General features: G+C 35.4%; 1 protein-coding gene and 1 non-coding gene across 11 annotated transcripts in view; one reads left to right on the top strand and one right to left on the bottom strand.

Moving 5' to 3' along the window:
• Positions 1 to 24,191, top strand: part of ECT2 (epithelial cell transforming 2) — a 70,970-nt gene that overhangs the window by 16,215 nt on the left and 30,564 nt on the right. For all 10 annotated transcript variants that reach the window (XM_024244797.3, XM_024244793.3, XM_054552999.2 and 7 more), the window contains 6 exons: positions 2,185 to 2,321; positions 7,111 to 7,230; positions 15,228 to 15,296; positions 16,893 to 17,003; positions 17,804 to 17,900; positions 19,601 to 19,682. In XM_024244797.3, the coding sequence (XP_024100565.2) occupies positions 2,185 to 2,321; positions 7,111 to 7,230; positions 15,228 to 15,296; positions 16,893 to 17,003; positions 17,804 to 17,900; positions 19,601 to 19,682 (616 nt within the window). The remainder of the gene's footprint in view (positions 1 to 2,184; positions 2,322 to 7,110; positions 7,231 to 15,227; positions 15,297 to 16,892; positions 17,004 to 17,803; positions 17,901 to 19,600; positions 19,683 to 24,191) is intronic.
• LOC112132889 (small nucleolar RNA SNORA72) lies at positions 4,462 to 4,592 on the bottom strand. Its single transcript, XR_002914591.3, has one exon. It is a non-coding gene; the product is annotated as a small nucleolar RNA SNORA72 (small nucleolar RNA).

Below are 24,191 nucleotides of genomic sequence, written 5' to 3' on the forward strand. Positions count from 1 at the left end.
GACAATAGCATGGGATGGTAAGAGGAGAACATAAAGGACTGAAACTTGAATATGCATTTTAGGAGACGAGAAGAAAATGAACCACTGAAGTAAACAGATGTGACAACTATACTCATATATTAGGTGCTCTATAAAATAGATTCCCCAGTTTGTAGGTCATTGCCTAGACACAGAATAATTAAATTAGATCAGTGCATCTCAATTTTTTCCCACTGAAGTATATTCTGTAATGGCAGAGGGTTCTGGGTCTGGTGAGTGTAGCCCAAAATAATGTTTGGCAAGTGGGAAATTTTTTTGAATTCTATTTTCTTTAAAAAGCACTCAGGGGCTGGGCGTGGTGGCCCATGCCTGTAATACCAGCACTTTGGGAGGTTGAGGAGGGCAGATCACGAGTTCAGGAGTTCGAGACCAGCCTGACCAATATGGTGAAACCCCATCTCTACTAAAAATACAAAAATCAGCAGGGTGTGGTGGCGTGCGCCTGTAATCCCAGCTACTCACGAGACTGAGGCAGGAGAATCACTTGAACCCGGGAAGTGGATGTTGCAGTGAGCCGAGATGGCGCCACTGCACTCCAGCCTGGGGGACAGAGTGAGTCTCCATCTCCAAAAAAAAGCACTCAGAACTCCGTAGTACATAATTGTTTACATATAAAAACATTTAAAATTGTTTATCATTGAGTAAAATTGATGTACTGGAAATATATATTATGGTTCTTTGTCACCTATTTCTATTTTATGTCATACATTCCTTTTCCTATTGAAAAACTTGCTATTAGGTGCTTCTATATATAATGTTGAAGTATTCTAACTATATTAACAGTAAGAAAACATTTTAAGCTTTTATACATTAAAAAGATATATATGTATCTATATATCTATAGATATGTGTATAGATTTTTTTTTTTTTTTTTGAGATGGAGTCTCGCTCGGTCGCCAGGCTGGAGTGCAGTGGCGTGGGAGTGCGGTGGTGGGATCTAGGCTCACTGCAGCCTCCACCTCCTGGGTTCAAGCGATTCTCCTGCCTCAGCCTCCCAAGTAGCTGGGATTACAGGCATGTACCACCATGCCCAGCTAATTTTTGTATTTTTAGTAGAGATGAGGTTTCACCATGTTGGCCAGGCTGGCCTCGAACTCCTGACCTCAAGTGAGGTCCGCCTCGGCCTCCCAAAGTGTTGGGATTGCAGGAGTGAGCCACCGTGTCCGGCCGCAAATTTTTTTCTTTCATGAAATGTATATGAAATATACTGTTGCATCCTCCTTCCACTCTGTACTGGTTGTTTTATATTACGTTAAGATAGTTTGAACTAACAAAGAATTTTCAGTTAATACTGAGTTTTTTGTGGGGTCTTCTTTTTGACATATGTATATGACAAGTTTTCATTATTGTAATAGTGTAATCACAGCAACCTTTTCCTCCTTTTAACATGTAAGTATTTTTACATCTCCCTTTCTGTTTTATTATTTTAGCTGTACAAAGATTCCTATACTTTTTACCCAGATTTCCCAAAGGGACATATTCTGCCATGTTTGCTTTAGCATTCATTCAGTCAAAATCTCTCTTTTTCTAAACACAGATACAATACACATGTGCACATGTATTTTTAATATCTATACTGTTTGAGAGTAAGCTGCAGACATGATGTGCCTTTAGCTCTAAGTACTTAAATGTCTATTTCCTATGATAGAGACACATTTCTTAAATAACTACATTACTTATTACAGTATTATAGTAAGGAAATTAACATTAATACTATGAACTATTTTGTAGACTTCAGATTTCATCAGTTATCCTAAAAAGTCTTAATGTCCTTTTTAGCAAAAGGAAAAAGTTTTTCTCTTTTTGATCTATGACCCAATCCAGGATACACATTTGTTAGGTTGTCTCTCTCTAGTCTTCTCTAACCTGGAACAGTTCCTTAGTCTTTCTTTGTTTTTAATAACCTTGACATTTTTGAAGAGTACAGGCCGTTTAGTGGAATGCCTACCAACTGGAGTCAGTGATATTTTTGACCGTTATTTTTTTCTGGCCTTAGCCTATGAGAAAAAAATTTTTTATTGGAAATCTGTATGGTGGTACATTTATAAGAGTAGGTTTTCTCTCCTTTTTATCTTGTTAAGTCTACATAGTGTTTGGTATTTATATTTGGCTTCCATTAAATCTTTCCACCTTTTAACGTTTCAGACACCCCGAAGTCTTGTACTAAGTCTTCTAAAAACTCCACTCCAGTTCCTTCAAAGCAGTCAGCAAGGTGGCAAGTTGCAAAAGAGCTTTATCAAACTGAAAGTAATTATGTTAATATATTGGCAACAGTTATTCAAGTAAGTATGGGTTTGATTGGAAAATGATTTCTGTTCCAGTGTTCCTAAGTAAAAAAATCTAGGTGATATTATTTCTTACAAGAAAATTACATAAACATAGAATTTGAACATGGATGTTAAAAATGGAATTGTGTGACAAAAACTGCTGTTAGGGAAATGTCATAACTATAGTATTACCTTTTATTTATCCAGAAATAGCACCATTTTTAATAGTTACTTTAAAGAGAACAGAACTCAGTAGATGATCTCAGAGAGTATCAAGTTTAATCCAGAATTTTGCAGGTTCCTTGTCAAGATACTGCATTTATATTTGGAAGTGATAGATAACTTTTTCCTGAAAGTATGGGTTCTAAGAGTCATTGCTTTGTTTTTAGTACTGTATATATATGAAAAACATTGCCTATACAATAGCAATGAAGCATAACAGTGTTGATATAAGTAATTTTTTTCAGTAATCATTTCATGTGACACACAAAATATGTGGTGGTTAGTCATAAATAGATGTTAACTCATTGCTTACCAATATTAAAATGTACTATAAAGTTATTTCTGAAGAAAACAGCTCTAATGAATCCTTGTAGGATGAGATTATAGAAGTTATTAAGGAATAAACTGAAATTTAAGATTCTGAAAGACAATAATAGGCCATTATGTTGGTATCTGTAGAAAGAAGGAAGAAATCTGTTTTAGGTAATGAGAGAGATAGGTTGACATACTGTTAAGAAAATGAAGTTGGTAACACCAAGCTTATCTTTCAATAGAAAACAATAGGGAGTTTCTGATTTGGGTTTAGTTTTTAATTGACCTTTATTTGAATTCATAAAATAACTCATTAAGGTCCAATTTAATAGCCTTAAAGTTGCTTGTACCATTGATAAAATGCATGGATAAGACATGGAAAGACTTCTTACTTGATGGTCATAGAGAGGTTGTTTTTCACGGTTAATTATTTGTTTAGCAGCAGTCAAGGTTTTATGATGTTCTTTGCTGTATTAGATTTATTTTAAGTCACCTTTGCTCTTCCTTCTCAAGGGAAATCACTCTAGATAGATGAGTTTCTTGTTGAAGTTTTTATAATGATTCAAAATGTGGTTGAGTAGCAAAAAATCCCTTTGGCATATACTATTCATGTACTTTAGTAGCATTTATTGCTTGGAAATGTAAATCCTTTCAAGCCATGGTAAAACGCATTGAAGTTTCAGAATTCTAATTTGCATATCAATTAAATTCGCTAAAACTCCTTTTAAAAAAGCTCATGAAATTATTAGACTGGAGAAAGTTTCATACCACTTTGCTTAGTATAAACTCATCAAATGTTTGTTTAAAAGATTATGGCCTAAATTCATGATAGTATTCTCTCTTTAAAATTTTTTTTTGTTTTTTGTACAGACGGGGTCTTGCTATGTTGCCCAGGCTGCTCTCAAACTCCTGTGCTCAAGCGATCCTCCTGCCTCAGCCTCCCAAAGTGTTGTAATTACAGGCCTGAGCCACTGCACCAAGCCCATGATAATATTCTTGTTAAAGAACTTTGTTTTAGGACTGATACTTTCCTTTTGGGGGGTATAGGATTTGGAATAACTTAATTATAACTTATCCTCAACATTAAATGAATATCCAGAGGCTTCTTTATTTATTCCACATACTACTTGGATGCCTAATTAATATAAAGTACTGTGCTAAGTGTTAAAGATTTTTTTTTGTTTTAAAGAACTTTATACTAGGAGATAAAATATACACAATTATAATTACCAAATGGAAGGTATCAGCATAATAAAGGAGTTAAGGTATTAGATTTGTAAAGTGAGAGTTTTACTACTCGTTTAGTTTAGGGAAGGTATTGGGCTGGAATTTTCTGTGTGTTGTGCATCAGAAAAAGCTTCATACAGAAGGTAAGGATTGAAGTGAACTTTTTTTCTAGAAAAACACAGTAATTTTACAGTTTATTCAATAGCAACTGGTACACATGAAGTTTCCTTCCTTTGGTAATGCCCTTTTTTGACAGAAGTTTCCAAGTTAGCACTGATTATTTGCAAAAGTTATTAGATTAGCTGTACTGTCATTTTCCTTAAAGTTGACTAAAGGTAACCTAGAATCACAGCCCTTAGATGGTCATACAAAATGATCATATAAGTCAGAGCTGGTTTATCATCAGCATTTATAAAAACAAACCTAGGGAAAGAGGTGGGTCCGAGACACATGCGTGGTCTTAATATAGTGAATGTTTAGCTTGTTGTTACTATTATAAAATCAAAACAGTGAGAATATTCACAATGGAGTGAATTTTAAAGTATGAATATGATTGGTACAAGTAGAGGATATAGATGAGAAGTCTCTTTGAGACTGAGTAAACAATACAAGTGATCATTCTGTATTATCAATAGCAAGGGTGTAGTAGGCATATGGATACAGTGAGAGTTGAGATGAGATAGCCTATAACAATCTAGAGAGGCCTTTGCATGGTGTGCTGTATTATCTAAGCTATAGAATAATTTTTTTATGAGACGAGAGATCAATAATATCTGACTTGCATTTCAGAAAGATAACTTGGTTCACTTTGAAGGAGGAATTCAAGAGGGGAAATTGGGGAATCGATAACAATTTGGAGGCTATTTCAGCAGTCGTGAGAGATTTTGAAGATCTGAACTTTTTAGGATAGTATCAGTGTTGATAAGAGGATAGATTTGAGAAATATTGGAAAAATAGAATCTTTCATTGTGGTTTCAGTTTTCATTTTCATAATGACTAATGATGTTGAACATATTGTCTTCATTTGACATCTGTGTATCTTTTTTGTTGAAATAACTGTTCATGTTTTTTGCCCACTTTTAAATTGGGTTGTTTCCTTCTGAGTTTTGAGAATTCTTTCTTTTACATTTTTGAGATAGGGTCTCACTCTGTTGCCCAGGCTGGAGTGCAGTGGTGCAATCTTGGTTTGGCTCACTGCAGCCTCCGCCTCCTGGGTTCAAGTGATTCTCCCACCTCAGCCTCCCGAGCACTTGGGACTACAGGCATGTGCCACCACACCTGGCTCATTTTTGTATCTTTTGGTAGAGATGGGGTTTCACCATGTTGGCCAGGCTGAGAGAATTATTATTATTATTATTTGTTGAGACTGAGTCTTGCTCTGTCGCCCAGGCTGGAGTGCAGAGCGCCTCCCAAGTTCACCCCATTCTCCCGCCTCAGCCTCCCGAGTAGTTGGGACTACAGGCACACGCCACCACGCCTGGCTAATTTTGTTTTTGTATTTTTAGTAGAGATGGGGTTTCACCATCTTAGGCAGGATGATCTCAATCTCCCGACTTCGTGATCCGCCCACCTCGGCCTCTCAAAATGCTGGGATTACCTGCGTGAGCCACCGCGCCCGGCCGAGAATTCTTTGTATATTGTGGATACTAGTCCTTTGTCAAACATGACTTGCAAATACTTTTTTGTCATTCATAGTGTATTTTTTAAATTCTCTCAAGTGTCTTTTGCTGAAGAAAAGTAAATTTTTATTCAAGTCTAATTTAACAGTTTTTTCATTCATAGATTGTGATATCATGTATGAGAACTCTTTACCTAAGTTTAAGTCATGAAGATTTTCTCTTCTGTTTTCTTCTAAAAGTTTTATAGTTTTAGGTTTTTTGTTTATGTCCGTGACCCATTTTGAGTTAATTTTTGTATAAAGTGTTATATTTAGGCTGTGATTCATTTTTTGCTTATGGCAGATGGTATTGTAATACCATTTGTTGAAAGACTATCCTTCTGCATTGAATTGCTTTTGTACCTTTGCCTAAAATTACTTGACCATATTTGCATGAGTTTGTTTCTGAATTCTCTTTTTTATTGATCTATGTATGTTTCTCCCCTCACGAATACCATACAGTCTAGAACACCACAGCTTTGTAGTAAGAAGCTTCTTTGCCTTTCCATATAAATTTTTAGAATCAGGTTTTCTATATCTGCAAAAAGTCCTGGAACTTTGATTGGCACTGAATTTATAAATCAATTTGAGGGAGAATTGACATTCTTACTGTGTTGATTCTTTCAATCCATGACCATATGTCTACATTTATTTAGGTTGTCTTTGATTTCTTTCATCAGTATACTGTAGTTTTTAGCATCATGAACATATTATATTTATACTTAAGTATTTTAATTTTTTATTGTGATACTATTTAAATTATATTTTCCATTTGTAAGTTACTGGTATATAGAAGTAAAATTGATTTGTGTCTGTGCATGCATATGCATGCACTGACCTTGTATCTTATGGCCTTGCCAAACTTATTTATTAGTTCTTAGTTTTTTTCTTTTACTTTTTAGATTGATACGAGCAGCAACATAGATACAAACAGATCTTCTAGCTTCAAATCCAGTCTTTCCCCCAAGCCAAGCTTCTACATTAACAATTTTAAAACATTTAGCACATATATTAAATATGTCTGGAGGCAACAGATTGCTTGTTGCTTTCATCCTTAGTAACTTGAATACAAAAGTAGAAATTACTCTTGTATCATACTAACAGTTTTAATGATTGATTGCAGAACTGTGTGAACTTTTATTTGCTTCTAATGACATTTCATGACAAGAGCATATGTATATACATATACACAGGTATATAAATGGAGTACATAAATAGAATAAAATAGAATAGAAAATATGGGGAAAGTGTCTCAAATTTAGGGAGAGTATTTTTTATTATTACTTCTTTCTCTATTAATATCTTGTGTCTCCTTTATCACTGTCCATATTTTAGCTCTTTTCTTCTTCCCACAGTCTACTTAAACTAGTCTTTTTTCTCATTTAGTTATTTCAGGTACCATTGGAAGAGGAAGGACAACGTGGTGGACCTATCCTTGCACCAGAGGAGATTAAGACTATTTTTGGTAGCATCCCAGATATCTTTGATGTACACACCAAGATAAAGGTAAATTTGTATATGTTAGATTGGTAGTAATTTTTTTCAGATTGTACATATTTATTATGATCTTTGAGGTACTTCTGGTCAGCTAAATAAGTTTTATACCTAAAACTTCTTATTCCCTTATTAGTTCCTTTGAATCATTTGTCTCTTTATTCCAGTGCCTCATAATGTTTGCTGTTTGCTTTTGTTTTGTTTTTTGAGACAGTCTCACTCTGTCACCCAGGTTTTAGTGCATTGACGTGATCTTGGCTCACAGTAATAACCTCTGCCACCCGGGCTCAAGCAATTCTCCCGCTGCCTAAAAGTCCTGAGTAGCTGGGACCACAGGCATGTGCCACCATCCCAGCTAATTTTTGTATTTTTTTGTAGAGATGGGTTTTGTCATGCTTCCCAGGCTGGTTTCAAACTCCTGACCTCAAGTGATCCACCCGCCTCGGCCTCCCAAAGTGTGGGGATCATAGGTGTGAGCCACTGTGCCCTGCCTTTTTTTTTGAGATGGAGAATACTCTGTCACCCAGGCTAGTGTGCAGTGGCGTGATCATGACTTACTGCAACCTTGACCTCCTGGGCTCAAGTGATTCTCCCACCTCAGGCTCTCCCGAAGTAACTGGGATTACGGTTGCATGCTGCCATGCCTGGCTAATTTTTTTAAAAAAGTTTTTTGTAGAGACGGGGCAGGGTCTTGCCGTGTTGCCCAGGCTGGTCTCAAACTCCTGGACTCAACTGATCCTCCTGCCTTAGCCTCTCAAAGTGCTAGGATTACAGCCATGAGCCATTGCACCTAACCTTTGTTTGCTGTTTTTTTATTTTCAGTTAATCCTACAAACAAGGAATTAAGGCTTTATGAAATCTATTCTGTAGAGACATGTGACTCCCAGTACTATTTTTCTTATGTTCCCATAGTTTTTGCTCTTGGGGTGTATATTTTTGTTTTGCTTTGGCTTGTTTTGAAAACTCTAAACCTCTAATGGACTTAGAGTTCATTTAAGTCCCTTCTCCATTTATAGGTAGGTAAATGCCAAAAGTATGTGAGACAATGTTGTCCTCTTATTAATGATTTTCCTTTGGTGAAGGGCCTGTGATTTCCAGGTGTCAGTCTCTTACAGTAAAATAATTCCTGGACAGATTTAGCTGAACTCTTAAACTACTTTTTAAGTAAGTAGTTTAGTTTTATTTCCTCTTATTTTACCTATGTAGTACTTGAGCAAAGCTGATCAGTTTTCTTTTCAAAATAACTCACATTAATGTTTATGCCGCATTCCAGTAAAAGAACCAATCTGAATTACAGGATGTTTTCAAATATATAAGATTGTTTTTTATTTTAGTATACATTATAAACAAAAAATAGCAGATCTATAAATTATTAAGAATGATATTTACCAATTGCTTGTATTTTGTGTTTTATCAGTATTGCTGATCATATTTCAGTTAATTTCTAGATCTAAAGAGAACTCTGAAGGAATCTATTTGTTTCAAAAGCTTAGAAAGCTAGAGAGTTTCAGGCTAGTTAATCCTATTCCAATTAGGAGTCTGAATTTTTGAAGAGGAAAGTACTTTTGGAATATTTTTTGTTTTGTAAGAGTTACTGAGTGGCACAAAAGCAGAATGGAAGGTCAAGTAGGTTTTGTGGGGTTTTTTTTTTTTTTTTTTTGAGATGGAGTCTCACACTCACCCAGGCTGGAGTGCAGTGGTGCGATCTTGTCTCACTGCAACCTCTGCCTCCCAGATTCAAGTGATTCTCCTGCCTCAGCCTCCCGAGTAGCTGGGACTACAGGCATGCACCACCACGCCTGGCTAATTTTTGTATATTTAGTGGATCTGGGATTCTGCCATGCTGACCAGGCTGGTCTTGAACTCCTGACCTCAAGTGATACGCCTGCCTCGACGTCCCAAGGTGCTGGGATTACAGGCATAAGCCACCGTGTCTGGCCTGTCAAGTAGGTTTTTATTTTGGTGTTTTGCCGCTACCTTTGTGGATCAATTTGAATTTGTGTCAGTTATTTAGCTAGTCTGGACACCCTTCTATGATAAAATGTGTTATTTTATGTTTGCAGAGTCATAATCTTAATTTAGAAAATCATATTCTTTGATTCAATGAAGCTTTGAAAATTTGTCACCGTTTAGTTTTCTCAAGTGTAACTTAATTTTTTAAGCTTCTTTTGTAAGATGGTACTTCAACTATTAGTTTTTCAGGAGTGCAGTGGCCTGATCTGAGCTCACTGCAACTATTTGTTTTTTTTAGCTGATTTCAGGTTTGTCAAATATTTAAAAATTTTAAAGCTTATGTTCTTTTCTACTGTGAAACCAGTACGTGCCGTGAAACATTTGTAAAACTCAAGAGAAAAGGAAAAAATGGAGAGAAATACCCATAATTCCATTATCCAAATATGTCTAAAATTTTGGGTTTTTTTCTTTATCCTTGTAACACATAGCAGTTTTTTTTTTCCTGTTTTAAATGAAGCCAACAATCTATTGAGCATTACCACATCTATTGAGCAAGAAGTTGGTATTATTGTACACATTTTAGAAATGTGAAACTGGTACACACAGAGAATAACTTTCCAGAGGCAGTCATCTAATAAACGCTGGATCCAAGACTTGAACCTTTATTTGTATAACTTCAAAGTCTGTTCTCCTAACTACTAATGCTATTTTGCTTCTTTAAAATCATGCTGAGATACATTCTTTTGGTATGTAGATGAATACACCATGTAAATGTGTCTTAAATTTGTACAGTTTTTCGTATCATCTCAATAACAGCATTCCTGAAAACATTGGTGTCTGTATTTTATAGTATCACATAGTGGTTAAGAATATGTACTGGAAAAAACAGGTTTTTTTTTTTTCTTTTTCTTTTTGAGACGAAGTCTCGCTCTGTTGCTCAGGCTGGAGTGCAGTGGTGCAGTCTTGGCTCACTGCAACCTCCATCTCCCAGGTTCAAATGATTCTCCTGCCTTAGCCTCCCTAGTAGCTGGGACAGGTGTGCGCCACCACACCTGGCTAATTTTTGTATATTTAGTGGAGGTGGGGTTTCACCACATTGGCCAGGCAGGTCTCAAACTCCTGACCTCAGGTAATCTGCCTGCCTCTGCCTCTCACAGTGCTTGGATTACACCACTGTGCTTGGCCTGAACAAAGCAGATTTGATTGAGTTTGAAGTCAGGTGACTTTAAGTGCTTCAGTTTCCCTGTCTATAAAATGGGGATAATAATAACTGACTCATGAAGTTGGGTAAACTAATCTTAAGTTTTTTGTGGTGTTAAAACTTTTTTACCCATTGTGTTTACACCCACTGTCTAGCATTTAGATTACTTTCAGTAAATGTTTACTGAATGATGGTCGTGTTACCTTTAACTTTCAAAATTAAGACTAGCACTCAGTGTATTTTCTTATCTAGGTATTATGTAAACAACTTTAGAAGCCTCATTCTTACTTTGCTTCCAAGGTCTAGTGAGCTGATGTTTCGAGTAAGATGAAAATTTTTGAGGTTGTTATCTACATCTCTCTCTTTTCCTCAGTATGAATTTTTCTTTTTCAAGATTAAACATCATTAATCCTTGATGTACAATTTTCTACTCTTAGCTGGGCACAGTGGCTCATGTCTGTAATCCCAGCACTTTGGGAGGCCGAGGCGAGTGGATTGCCTGAGCCCAGGAGTTTGAGACCAGCCTGGGCAACAAGGCAAAACCCCATCTCTACAAAAATTGCAAAAATTAGCTGGGTGTGGTGGTGCATGCCTGTAGTTCCAACTCTTTGGGAGGCTGAGGTGGTAGGATCGCTTGAACCCAGGAGGCAGAGGTTGCAGTGAGTCAAGATCATGCCACTACACTCCAGCCTAAGCAACAGAGTGAGACTGTCTCAAAACAAAACAAAAAATAAACCAAATTTCAACTTTTACGCAACTATGATGAAACAAGAGAGAGGGATTGATAGGAGTTCTTTTTCTTTTTGCATATACCTTTTGTTATTTTAGTGTAAGCCTCAAAGAATTGTGTACTTGTTTCAGGAAACCATGTATGTTGGCTTACTGTGCAATGAGCTCGGCAAAAGAGAAACCCTGGTTAAGATTAATTCTGCACTGTTTCTACCTACTTAACAGTGCAGAATAAATCTTAACAAGGAAGAAAAGAAGTAAGTAGCTTAGCTTTCTTAAGCCCCATCTGTTTATGACTTCCCCACTTATCTAATATTCTTGCCCAGGCTTTGGAATCTGCTCTGTCTTTGAACTGTAGAATTGTCCTTTCTTTTGGAGGAAAAGTTAAGAGAATCCTATGAGAATTTCTGATGTATTATAGACAAGGAGGAGGAAATACATCTCAGTCTCTGTCCTAAATTGTATCGGGCATTTTCCCCCAGAAATGTTGTAAGAAATAGTGGTATTATGAATAAAGCTACTGGGGACTCGCCTGCCAAACTGAGTCCCCCTTTCTAATGGGGGAGGAACTGTGGAATAACGTGGAATCTGAGTCAGACAATAACTGAGTTTCAATACTGGTTCACAGCTGTGTGATTTGAGGAAAGTTACTTAATCTTTCTAAGCCTTAGTTTCTTAATTACTTAGTTCCTGAGCTATTAGCGATCTTTTTTTTTTTTTTTTTTTTTTTTTTTGAGATGGAGTCTCGCTCTGTCGCCCAGGCTGGAGTGCAATTGCACAATCTCAGCTTACTGCAACCTCCACCTGCCGGGTTCAGGCAATTCTCCTGCTCTAGCCTCCTGAGTAGCTGGGACTACAGGCGCGCACCACCATGCCTGGCTAGTTTTTTGTATTTTTAGTAGAGACGGGAGTTTTATCATGCTGGCCAGTCTAGTCTCGAACTCCTGACCTTGTGATCCGCCCGCCTTGGCCTCCCAAAGTGCTGAGATTACAGGCGTGAGCCACGGCACCTGGCCTAAGACAGCAATCTTTGGTCAACAAGCATTAGGAATTAAAAGTTAACCAGAAACAGAGCAGACTATATTTCAGAGTGCCTAAAGATGATTTTGCTTTCTTAGAGCAATGTTCTTATATAAGTATTTATTTTACAGGTTTATGAATTAATACTTGTAAAGCATTTAGAGGAATCCCTAACATAGTTATGCTCATAAAATCCTCTATGGTGTAGGAATAATTACTTTCCTTATTTTTCAGAATAGGAAATTGAGGAACATATAGCTTAAATAACTTGTCCGAGGGCACAGAAGAAACAAGCCCAAGAGCCAGTATTTAAACCTCAGTAGTCAGTGCCAGAATTCACTGCATTATATTGCCCCAAGATTAGATTTATTTATAATATTTTTCTTCCTTTTTTTTCTTTCAAGTGCAGTTCTGAACAGTTCAATCTTCCCAGTTCTTGATGTGTGTGGGCTGTTAAAATATTCTTGCTTTGAGTTTACTTTTATGCTATTGAAAGTGGTTTTTCTCCCTTTTGAACTTAACTGAATCTACTAATATAGGACAGTGATTCTTAAATTACTTGTCTTTAGGATCGCTTTTCATTCTTAAAGATTGAAGAAGTTTTACTTATGTGGATTTTATATATTGGTATTTGCTGTATTCAAAATTTTAAAATATTATTTAACATGTATTATTTTTTAACAGCTTTATTGAGGTACATCTTACATGTTTTTAAATTCACCTATTTAAAATACACAATTCAGGCCGGGCCTGGTGGCTCCTGCCTGTAATCCCAGCAGTTTGGAAGGCTGAGGCAGGAATATCGCTTGAGTCTAGGAGTTTGAGACCAGCCTGGTCAACATAGTGAGAACTCATTTTTGCAAAAAATAAAAAAGTTAGCTGGCTGTGGTGGCACATGCCTGTAGTCCCAGCTACTTGGGAAGCTTAGGTGGGAGGATTGCTTGAACTTGGGTGGTTGAGGCTACAGTGAGTTGTGCCACTGCACTCCAGCCTGAGCAAAAGAGTGAGACCCTGTCTCAAAAAAAAAAAAGAAAGAAAATATGATACAATTCAGTTATTTTAATAACTTAACCAAGTGGTACAACCATCACTATAAATCCACTCTAGGACATTTTCACTACCCACCCCAAATAAGATGTCTACTTACAATTAATCTTTATTTCTATACCCAGCCATAGGCAACCACTAATGTACTTTCTGTATCTATGATTTTGCCTTTTCTGGACATTTTATATATTTAATATGTTACACATTGATACTATGTATATATACATACAGCATATAGATATACTATTTGATATACTATTTGATAGTATTGTAAATATGTTTATATAGTATGTGGTCTTTTATATATGGTTTCCTCTTAGCATGTTTTTTTAGTTCATCTAAATGTAGCATGTTAGAAGTTCTTTTTTTCTGGTCAAATAATATTCCTTTATATGACTATACTAACTTTTAAAAGTCTGTTCACCAGTTGATAGACATTTAGATTGTTTCCATTTTTGGCTATTATGAATAATGCTGCTGTGAGAGTGTGGTGTGCAGATCCGTGTGGACATGTTTTCATTTCTCTTGAGTAGATACCTAGGAGTAGGATTGATGAGCTGTATGGTAGTTTTGTATTTAAAAATTTTGAGAAAATGCTCGGGTTTTCCCATCATTTTAAAGTTAATTACTTAATTTATTTAGAGATGTGGTCATGCCATATTGCCCAGGCCGGCCTCCAACTCTGGTCTCAAGTGATCCTCCCACATCAGCCTCCTGAGAAACTCAGACCCATCAGTTGTTATTTTCACCAGTAATGAATGAGAGTTCCAATTTCTCCACATTCTTGAAAAACACTTATCTTTTTTTTCTTAAATTATAACCATCCTAGTGGGTGAGGAGACATCTCTTGTGGCTTTAATTGTATTTCCCTAATGATTAATGGTAAGTGTCTTTTCACATGGTTGTTGGCCATTTGTGTATTATTTTTGGTGAAATGGCTGCTGTCTGTTGCCTGTTTTTTGATTGGATTGTCTTCTTGAGTTGTAAGGGTTCTCTATAAATTCTAGATACAAGTTTTCTTGAAATACAAAAGTTTTAAATTTTGATGAAGTTCCGTGTATTCATTTTTTCTTTTATGGACTGTGATTTCAGTGTCATATCTAAAAATTTTTTTTCTAACTCAAGATTTTGAAGATTGTTTTCTATGTTTTCTTCAAAAATTGTTTTTCTTGAGGTGAGGGTTTAAGTTCATCTTTTTGCATGTGGGATATCTAATTTTATATTAATTCACTTAAAATAATAGCTCATTACATGGTAACACAAGTAACGTTCTTTAAGAAAAATAATTTCCCAAACAAAAATAATTAGTAAGGGGAGTGGTAGTATTGTAGTTTTACTGTCTGGCTTAATAGAAGACTGATTCTCATATGTGCTTCTGCATTCAGTCTGTTGCAATATCACATATCAATCACTTAGAATTTCAATTAGGGCCTGTCATTTCTTGGCATCTCATTTTATTGTCTGATTTGTTTGTTTATTATAAAGCTTTTAAATGTTCTTCTAAGTTTTTACAAAGAAGTAATATTTTAGAATGACCATGAAGAATTAACAAACTATGGTTCATGGGCCAAATCCAGCCCATTGCGTGTTTTGGTTAAAACAAGTTTTATTGGAACACAGCTACCCTCATTTATTCACACTTTTAAATTTACTGATCCTCGTTAGAGATTACAGTTTTTAATGACTGATGTTAAATAAATAAACCCTCATTTTTAGAGTTTCTTAGATTTCAGCAGCAGGATTGAGAGTAGTTTTCTATAATTAATAACACCAATCAGCTTTATAGTTAATAAAAAATATTGAGTTATCACATCATATTGTAAAGTTAGGCTTATTGACTTTACATTTTATATTTTAAAAATTGTTTTTCAAAGGATGTTTTCTTTGTAGTAAAAGTTAATTCCTTGTTGAAGAGAAAGAATGGGATGTTCATTATTTTACACATCAAATTAAGACACCTTGTAAAGTGCTTCTTTCCAATGAGTATCTCAGAAATATTAAAAGTTGTATAGGGAGCTGTCAGGTTTAATTTTAAATATTTCAATTTATGCTATTTCAGGATGATCTTGAAGACCTTATAGTTAATTGGGATGAGAGCAAAAGCATTGGTGACATTTTTCTCAAATATGTAAGTATTTCTTTTTTAAGTTTTCAGATTAAAATATGATCTCATCAAGGACTGGCAAGGAATGTAATTTACCTATTTAAATGTGAGAGGTTTTAAAACTTTGACATGATTGTGTTTATAAAATATATTGGAAATGTTCTTTGTCTTCTGAAACATGCCTTCTATATGCAGTTTATCACCTTAATAACCCAAGATCACCGGAAGAATGCCAATTATGCTGTAGTATAATTGTTTTAGTATGTATCAAGTTATTTGCCCTTCATAAATGGCCACAGATTGTATTTTTATTTTATATATTATTTAATTTTCATTTTAAGTTCAGGAGTACATGTACAGGTTTATTATATAGGTAAAATTGTGTCATGGGGGTTAATTGTACAGATTGTTTCGTCACCCAGGCGTTAAGCCTGGTACCTATTAGTTATTTTTCCTGTTCCTCTCCTTCCTCCTATCCTCCACCTTCCAATAGGCCCCAGGTATGTGTTGTTCCCCTCTATGTGTCTGTGTCTTCTTATCATTTAGCTCACACTTAATAAGTGAGAACATGTGGTGTTTGGTTTTCTGTTCCTGTGTTAGTTTGCTAAGGATGATGCCCTCCAGCTCCATCTATGTTCCTGCAAAGGACATGATCTCGCATTTTTTTTTTAATGGCTGCATAGCATTCCATAGTGTATATGTACCACATTTTCTTTATCAAGTCTGTCATTGATGGGCGCTTAGGTTGACTCCATGTTTTGCTATTGTGAATATTGCTGAATTCTGCCAGATGTACAAAGAAGTTTTTATTTTTCTCCCTTCTTAGTTGATAACACTTTTTGCTGTCTGTTTCTATTTAAAGGCTTCTCATGAACTGCCTCTTACTAGGATGAGAACCACATAATGAACTGCTTTTTACTAGGATAAGAACCACACAACTTAAGTTTTATAAATTCATTTTGGCAAGGTTTTGTGAATAGAATTTAGAAGTTTCTTTGAATCTCTTTAAATAGGATTTGTAAGTTTCAGTGCCTTGAGTACTGACATTTATACTTTTATTTTTTGAGGCCTCTAACTTCTTTCCTTACAAAATAATCTCTTAGGTGTTTTTTCAGTTTGGTTCAGAATTAAAAATTTACAAATTATTTTCTCATTTTTTTGATACCTTTTAATTTTCTCAATCAGCCAACACTGTTTTCCTTTTCTTGCTTGCATTTTTGGGTAATATAACTGATCTTTTAATGGCGGTTTGGATTTTTGAATAAATACCATGCTTTTGGAATCTACCTAGATCAGCTGTAATTTAATTGATATTTTTTAAACTCATAGACATTTTCTTTGTCATGTTTGTATCAATACAATAAGCTTTAACATCTTTTGTTTTTTTTTCTGAGTCTTCATGTTTTAGACTATGATACCAAATGATGTATTTTGTTTAGCAATTAACTCTTTACTGAGAAATTTATAAAATAAATGTCTATATTTGAGAAGAAACTTACTTTAAACTTTTGCATCCAATATGTCAGATTGTGACTATTAATTATTTGACTTTAAGTTACATTGTCTCTAAGGATGACAAATGCATAACAAATAATGTTTTTTTTTCCCTTTTCTTCCTAGTCAAAAGATTTGGTAAAAACCTACCCTCCCTTTGTAAACTTCTTTGAAATGAGCAAGGAAACAATTATTAAATGTGAAAAACAGAAACCAAGATTTCATGCTTTTCTCAAGGTAATGTATATTTCTTTCAAATAAAAATTTGAGAATTATTTCTGAAGTAATTCACCACAATTATGAAAAAATGAAGTAAATTTTAACTTTAGTAAAATGTATCCATTAATATCTGTTAATTTTAGTTGTACTTATGGGTGACCATGGTATTTAGCTTTGGAAGGTTTGATACATTCAGTATTAGGTGCCAGGAGGCAGCTGAGTGAATAAGAATGTTATATGTGGTCATTTTTTTTTTTTTTTAATTGTGGCCAGGTGCACCGGCCAATGTCAGCCTGTAATCTTAGCACTTTGAGAGACTGATGAGGGAGGATTACTTGAGGCTAGGAGTTTGAGATCATCCTGAGCAACTTAGTGAGACTCCCATCTCTACAAAAAGCTTTTTTTTAAGTTTTACATATTTTAGTTCTCAAAACACCTAATGATTTTCTAGTGAGATTTGTTTTGCTTTTAATGATTTTTTTTCTTACCGGTTCCTTATTATGGTATTAGCATAATTAATATTATTAAATGTGCTTTTTCTTGTGAATGATATAGACTTAAGAAAAATTTAAGGTGGGATATAGAGGTGTGTGTAGAGGAACTCACTTTTTATGTAAGATGTTAACCACTGGCTGGCCAAGAGGACATTTCAGGCCCTGAAAAATTATTCAGCCAAGTAATCTGCCACGGAGAAATTCCACCTCTTCTCTATTAGTTTGTATCACAGACACTAATGATAAGGTGTAATCCAGTAAAAGTAGAGCATATAATCTTTGCAGAAAACCTTTTTTGAAATTGTTGAATAAATATTTTTTCAGATAAACCAAGCAAAACCAGAATGTGGACGGCAGAGCCTTGTTGAACTTCTTATCCGACCAGTACAGAGGTTACCCAGTGTTGCATTACTTTTAAATGGTACTTGTCTGATCTGTTTCAAACTACGTCAGATATTTTAATGGAATTGTTTTTTCCAAAAAAGATGAATTTCTTCTCATTTTTAGAGTTTCTTAGATTTCAGCATTAAAGTTTATGTATGTTTTGCTTTATGGATTATCTTAAAAAATAGTTACTGGTGCCACTAAAATTCAGCCTGGCGTGAAATATTTTATCTGTTGATTAGTAGTATATATTTTGTCGTTTCATTTAAAAGTTTTCTTAATATTTCATGGTGTGTCACTAATTCAAAATCATTTTACATCCAAGTACATACAAAATTTGCCCACAAAAATCACAAGGAGAAGATAATTTGTATGTCCTGAGTTTTTTGTAGCCCTTTTTTGAATTTTAGTAAAGTTCTATATACTTGGCTTTATGCTTACTTTTTTTGACCTTAGATTGTTCAGAATACTCTTGAAACATATCTATTTATTCTAGAGCTGAACTACAGGTATCAATAGAAGAGAGTTTTACAGCAGATAATTTTTATGAATGAATTTTGCCTGTGGTAAAAAATATGTATGTATATTTGGTTACATTTAGCTGGCTAAGGACAGTATCAGTTTTTATTTTATTCTTAATTAAGTATGAAAACAAAATTATAGCCTGTAATCCCAGCACTTTGGAAGACCGAGCATAAGCCCAGGAGTTGGAGACCAGCCTGGGCAGCATTCAGGGACCCTGTCTCTAAAAATAATTAAAAAAAAAAAAAGAAGGATAACTAAATTATAAACAGGAAAAAGTTTATAATAAAAGATTTAATTCCTAAGCTAAATCTACACTAATATGTACAGCAGACAAGGAGGCAAATTTTGTGACTGTTTAATCTGTTATTTTCTATAAGAATCTTGGTTAGTATGTGAATTATAGTACTAACTAAAAATTTGACTTTTTTTTGTTTTTTAGAGTTATCTAATATAGTTGAGAATTACTGGCTTATAAAATGATTTGTCCACTATTTAAAACTGTTCTGTTTTACAGATTATAAGGAGAATATATGAACAAACTTCAGGTTTCCAAAACATTGTGGTTTTCTTCTAATTTGCATACCTTCATTATTGTTTAAGTACTTGTAGAAATTTGTAAATATTATAAATAAAATGATTTCTAGGCTTTATTACTATTATTCCACATGAGAGATTAGGTGGACAGTGGTACTAGATTAAACCTAGATTTGATAAGAATATGCCAAGGATGGCACAGGGAACACAAATAAACAACCTGGATTAGAAGAGTCAATGTGTTAAGTATAAATCTCTAAGGTAACAAAATCTGTGCTTAAAGATACCAGATGCTCTCTGTGATGTAGCCATGGGCCCCAGTATGAAACACAAAATACATTATGATTTCTGAGCTTATTGAGGATCATGTGTTTTCATTTAGCACTATGGAGAGAGTTTGAGGAATTTAGGAGTCCCCAAGCATTACTTGAAGGGATTGGAATAGCAGTGTTAAGAAAATCAGGATTACATATTCTGAAAATTTAGTCAGTAAAAATGGAAACCTTAACCAGATGTGTAATAAGAGAGCTTTTTAGGGAACAGTGCTTAAAACTTTTTAAAAAATAAGGATTGAATATTATCTTTAAAAATTAGCTGTATCAAGATGGACAGCATTTTAGTCTTAGATGAGAAATCACTGAATTTTTTATGCATGGAGAAAACATTGTATTATTACAGATCTTAAGAAGCATACAGCTGATGAAAATCCAGACAAAAGCACTTTAGAAAAAGCTATTGGATCACTAAAGGAAGTAATGACGTAAGTGCATTATTTTCAATTTTTGATCGTGCCTTAGATTTCGAATGGAATTGATAGAAAACTAGAATCATAAATAGGATAATATCAATAGCAAACTTTTGTAAAATGTCTAAATTATTTTTCTAATAGTGTAGTTACACATTAAAATGAAGTATTGTAAGAATACATTCATTAATCAAAACATTTATTTCTGAAGCTATTAAACTATTGTGCACAGAGAATAATAGTTTAGAAACTTGAAAATGTTACAAATTCCCTAATAGGCATTTTCTTCATATAACTCTAGTCATAGCTTGTTTCTGTCTTCATATTAATGTGGATTGCCCAAATGTAACTTGAGAATGTGACCACAGTGAAACGAAAAGGTTTATAATACTTTTTCACTTTAATTTTTAAACTTTTTGTTTTCCACCTAGAGTTTTGTGGAATTAAATTGGCAGGATTGGTTGGAAATGTATTAAAAGTATAAATTCAATGAAATTGATCTGTGGAGTTTGATCATAAACTTAGGCTGCTTACTCTAGGTCTAACTTGGAAAGAGGACTGGTCAGAAATGATGTTCTGACTGTTAGGAGCAGAGTGGAAAACTCTCTTAACATTAACTGTTTCTGTTTTGCCTCAGAGAAGGCACTTTAAGTGGACTGTATATATCAGTGTATTTAATAGATTTAATTGATTTCTGAGATTCCAGGGTGCTTCTGTATGAGAGTTTATTGAAAGACTTCCAGAAGAGCTCTTAAGGAGAAACTTCACTAGCTCTAGAGAGGGGATTCAGCGGAGACCTCTCTCTCATTCTTTTATTTGAGACAATAATACTCAAATTAGTTATTACCAGCTTTTGTTGCTGCTGAAAGGGTTATGTAAATAGGTGTCCCAAGACTCCCTCAGATACCAAAATCTGTAGGTGCTCAAGTCCCTTACAGTCAGCATCTGCAGATATGGAGAGCCAAGTGTATATACTTTTTTGTTTTGTTTTCTTTTTTGCTTATGTATTTTGTGTGTTCACCAACCAGCCATCATGCTTTTGATTTTTTTCCCCTAGGACCAAGATAATGGTATTGAGACTATTATGATGATAATTCTCATCATATAATTTTTCAACACCTTATAGTTTAAAATACTCTGACACACATTATTTACCTTGATCTTTTCACAAACTTTATGAAGTAGGCAGTCATTGTTTTCATATTTTTATAAAAGAAACTGAGAGGTTGTTACCTGCTCAATTTATCTGTTTAGAGTGTAGAATACTTTACAAGTGGCTTATGCTATTTGTTATTTATGTACAGGGTATTTTGGTAAGCAAAGATTATAAAGTAAGTAAGGAAAAGTAGCAAATAGATTAGTCGTTTGACCTGTTGCCTTCTTTAGAATAGTGTCAAGCTGGCTGCTGTAGGGATAATGAGCTGAATCAGTAAGACATTATTCATTATTTAAGTTTCTTGAGAACTTCTATTTTTAGTATATCCCTACCCTAAGTGCCTTTCTCATAGATTTTTAATAAATGTTAAATTATAGGACCTGATATTTTAATGTCAAATTGTGATGCTGATTTATAAGCCTTATAGAATTTTACAAGATCTAAATTCTTGAGATTCTTGAACATTTAGCCTAGAGATTTAATGCTTATTATGGTTGATTAAAACCACCGTTACCTGTCAGATATAGGAAATAATGACACAGCACCAATTCACTAGTCCTTGCCATTTAAGCAAACTAAAAAAGCCTCCTAAAATTGAATTCTAACAACATCAGTTATACATGCTTAGATTTTCAATATTAATTTGTTATAGATATGTTTTTAGTTCAAATATGGCTTTTTTTCTTAAACTACACATATTTAAAATATAGTTTGATTAATTTCAGCACACATATGCTCCCATGAAACCATCACCACAATCAAGATGAAGAACATTTCTATCACTCCCAAAATTTACTCATGCCCCTTGGTAATCTCTTTTTCTGGCCCATCCTGTTTTACCCTTCCCAAGGCAACTGTCTATCACTGTAATTTAGCAATGCCCCAGATACTGTGGGTTAGACTGCAGACCATGACAGTAAAGGAAATATCCCAGTAAAGCAAGTCATGTAAATTTTTTCATTTCTCAGGGCATATAAAATTACGTTTACACTATACTATAGCCTGTGAATTGTGCAGTAGCATTATGTTTAAAAATTAATGTACATATCTTAATGAAAAATTATTGTTAAAAAATGCTAACAGGCAGGGCACGGTGGCTCACGCCTGTAATCTCAACGCTTTGGGAGGCTGAGGCGGGTGGATCATGAGGTCAGGAGTTCGAGACCAGCCTGGCCAAGATGGTGAAACCTCGTCTCTACTAAAAATACAAAAATTAGCCGGGCATGGTGGTGGGTGCCTGTAATCCCAGCTACTCGGGAGGCTGAGGCAGGAGAATCACTTGAACCCGGGAGGTGGAGGTTGCAGGGAGCTGAGATGGCGTCATTGCGCTCTAGCCTGGATGACAGAGCAAGACTGTCTCAAAAAAAAAAAAAAAAAAAAAAAAGCTAACAATTATCTGAGCCTTCAGTAAGTTACAGTCTTTTTTTTAATGGGGGATCTTGCCTTGATGTTGATGGCTGCTTACCAGGGTCATGGTTGCTGAAGGCTGGGATGGCTGTGGTAATTGCTTCTCTCTCTCTCTTTTTTTGTTTTTGTTTTTGAGACAGGATCTCACTCTGGTCGCCCAGGCTGGAGTGCAGTGGCACAGTCTCAACTCACTGCAGCCTCCACCTCCTTCCACCTCAGCCTCTTGAGTAGCCGGAATTACAGGTGTGCACCACCACACCCGGCTAACTTTTATATTTTTTGTAGAGATGGGGTTTTGCCATGTAGCCCAGGCTGGTCAAAAGCTCCTGAACTCAAGCGATCTGCTCACCTCGGCCACCCAAAGTATTGGGATTACAGGCATGAGCCACCACATCCGGCTGGCACTTTGTTAAAATAAGACAGCAGTGAAGTTGGTCATATCAGTTGACTTTTCCTTTCATGAACGATTTCTCTGTAGCATGCAATGCTGTTGGATAGAATTTAACCCATATTAAACTGCAAAGTTGGGGTCACTTCTCTTAGATTTTGACACCATGTCATCAACTAAGTGTCTGTAGTATTCTAAATCCTTTCTTGTCATTTCAACAATGTTCACAGGATCTTCACCAGGAGTAGATTCCATCTCAAGAAACCACTTTCTTTGCTTCTAAGTAAGAAGCAGCTCTTTTATCTGTTCGGGTTAGTTCATGAGATTGCAGCAATTCAGTCTCATCTTTAGCCTCCACTTCTAATTGTAGTCCACTTGCTATTTCTGCCACATCTGCAATTCCTTCTGCAACTGAAATCTTGAACCCCTCAAAGTCATCCATAAGGATTGGAATCAACTTCTTCCAAACAATTAATGTCGATATTTTGACCTCCCATGATTCACAAATGTTCTCTTTTGTTTTTTCTTCATTTTTATTTGTGCCTTCTTGGCCTGAGCTCTGGCTTTTGTTTTTTTCTCCCTCGCCTCTCTGCTACTGACCACTGCAGGCTCTCTGAACCTTGAGAGTTACCTCCCCTGAGGTCTCCGCCTATGCCTCCAACCTCTCACGCTCAGCTTCATCTGCCCGACATATGGTCTTAAATGGCAACCCAGATGGTGAATCCTTTCCAGTAGGTTTTCTTTTTCTTTCTTTTTTTGTCAGTTCAAGTTTAATAGAAACTGCAAAAGATCAATTGGCTGATGCCCTCTAATGATACAGCATACAAATCAGTGGCCTGCCCCACAACACAGCTCAGGCCATTCCTACCAAGGGAAGAAAGGCTGGCCTCTGTAACCCCTGTAGGAAAGGCCTGCTTTGTAACACACCACATCTCAGTTGAATCTAAAGTCTAGTGTTTTACTTATGAAAAGAAAATAAAAGAGAGGTTTTGTTATGGCTGTCCACTGCAGCCTGGCACTAAAATGTCCCATTGCTCACTTCTACTTGGAAAAATACTCTTTGCTCTTTTGGACATCATCCAGTAGGTTTTCAATTGACTTAGTGATTCTTGTGATTCTTCTGATGGATCTCTTCTATCTGTGGCAGCTATAGCCTTATGAAGTGTGTTTCTTAAATAATAACACTTGAAAATTGAAATTACTCCTTGATTCATGGGCTGCAGAATTGGATGTTGAGCTAGCAGGCATGAAAACAAAATTAGTCTCTTTGTACATCTCCATCAGAGCTCTTGGATGACCAGGTACATTGTCAATAAGCAGTAATCTTTTGAAAGGAACATTTTTCTGAGCAGTAGGTCTCAAGAGTGGGCTTAAAAGATTTAGTAGGGCTGGGTGCAGTGGCTCATGCCAGTAATCCCAGCACTTTGGGAGGCCAAGGTGGGCAGATCACTTGAGGCCAGGAGTTTTAGACCAGCCTGACCAACATGGCAAAACCCCATCTGTACTAAAAGTACAAAAATTAGCTGGGTGTGATGATGCACACCTGTGATCCCAGCTACTTAGTAGCTGACGT

This window comes from Pongo abelii, chromosome 2 (assembly GCF_028885655.2).
Source record: "Pongo abelii isolate AG06213 chromosome 2, NHGRI_mPonAbe1-v2.0_pri, whole genome shotgun sequence".
In the NCBI taxonomy this organism is placed as follows: domain Eukaryota; kingdom Metazoa; phylum Chordata; class Mammalia; order Primates; family Hominidae; genus Pongo; species Pongo abelii.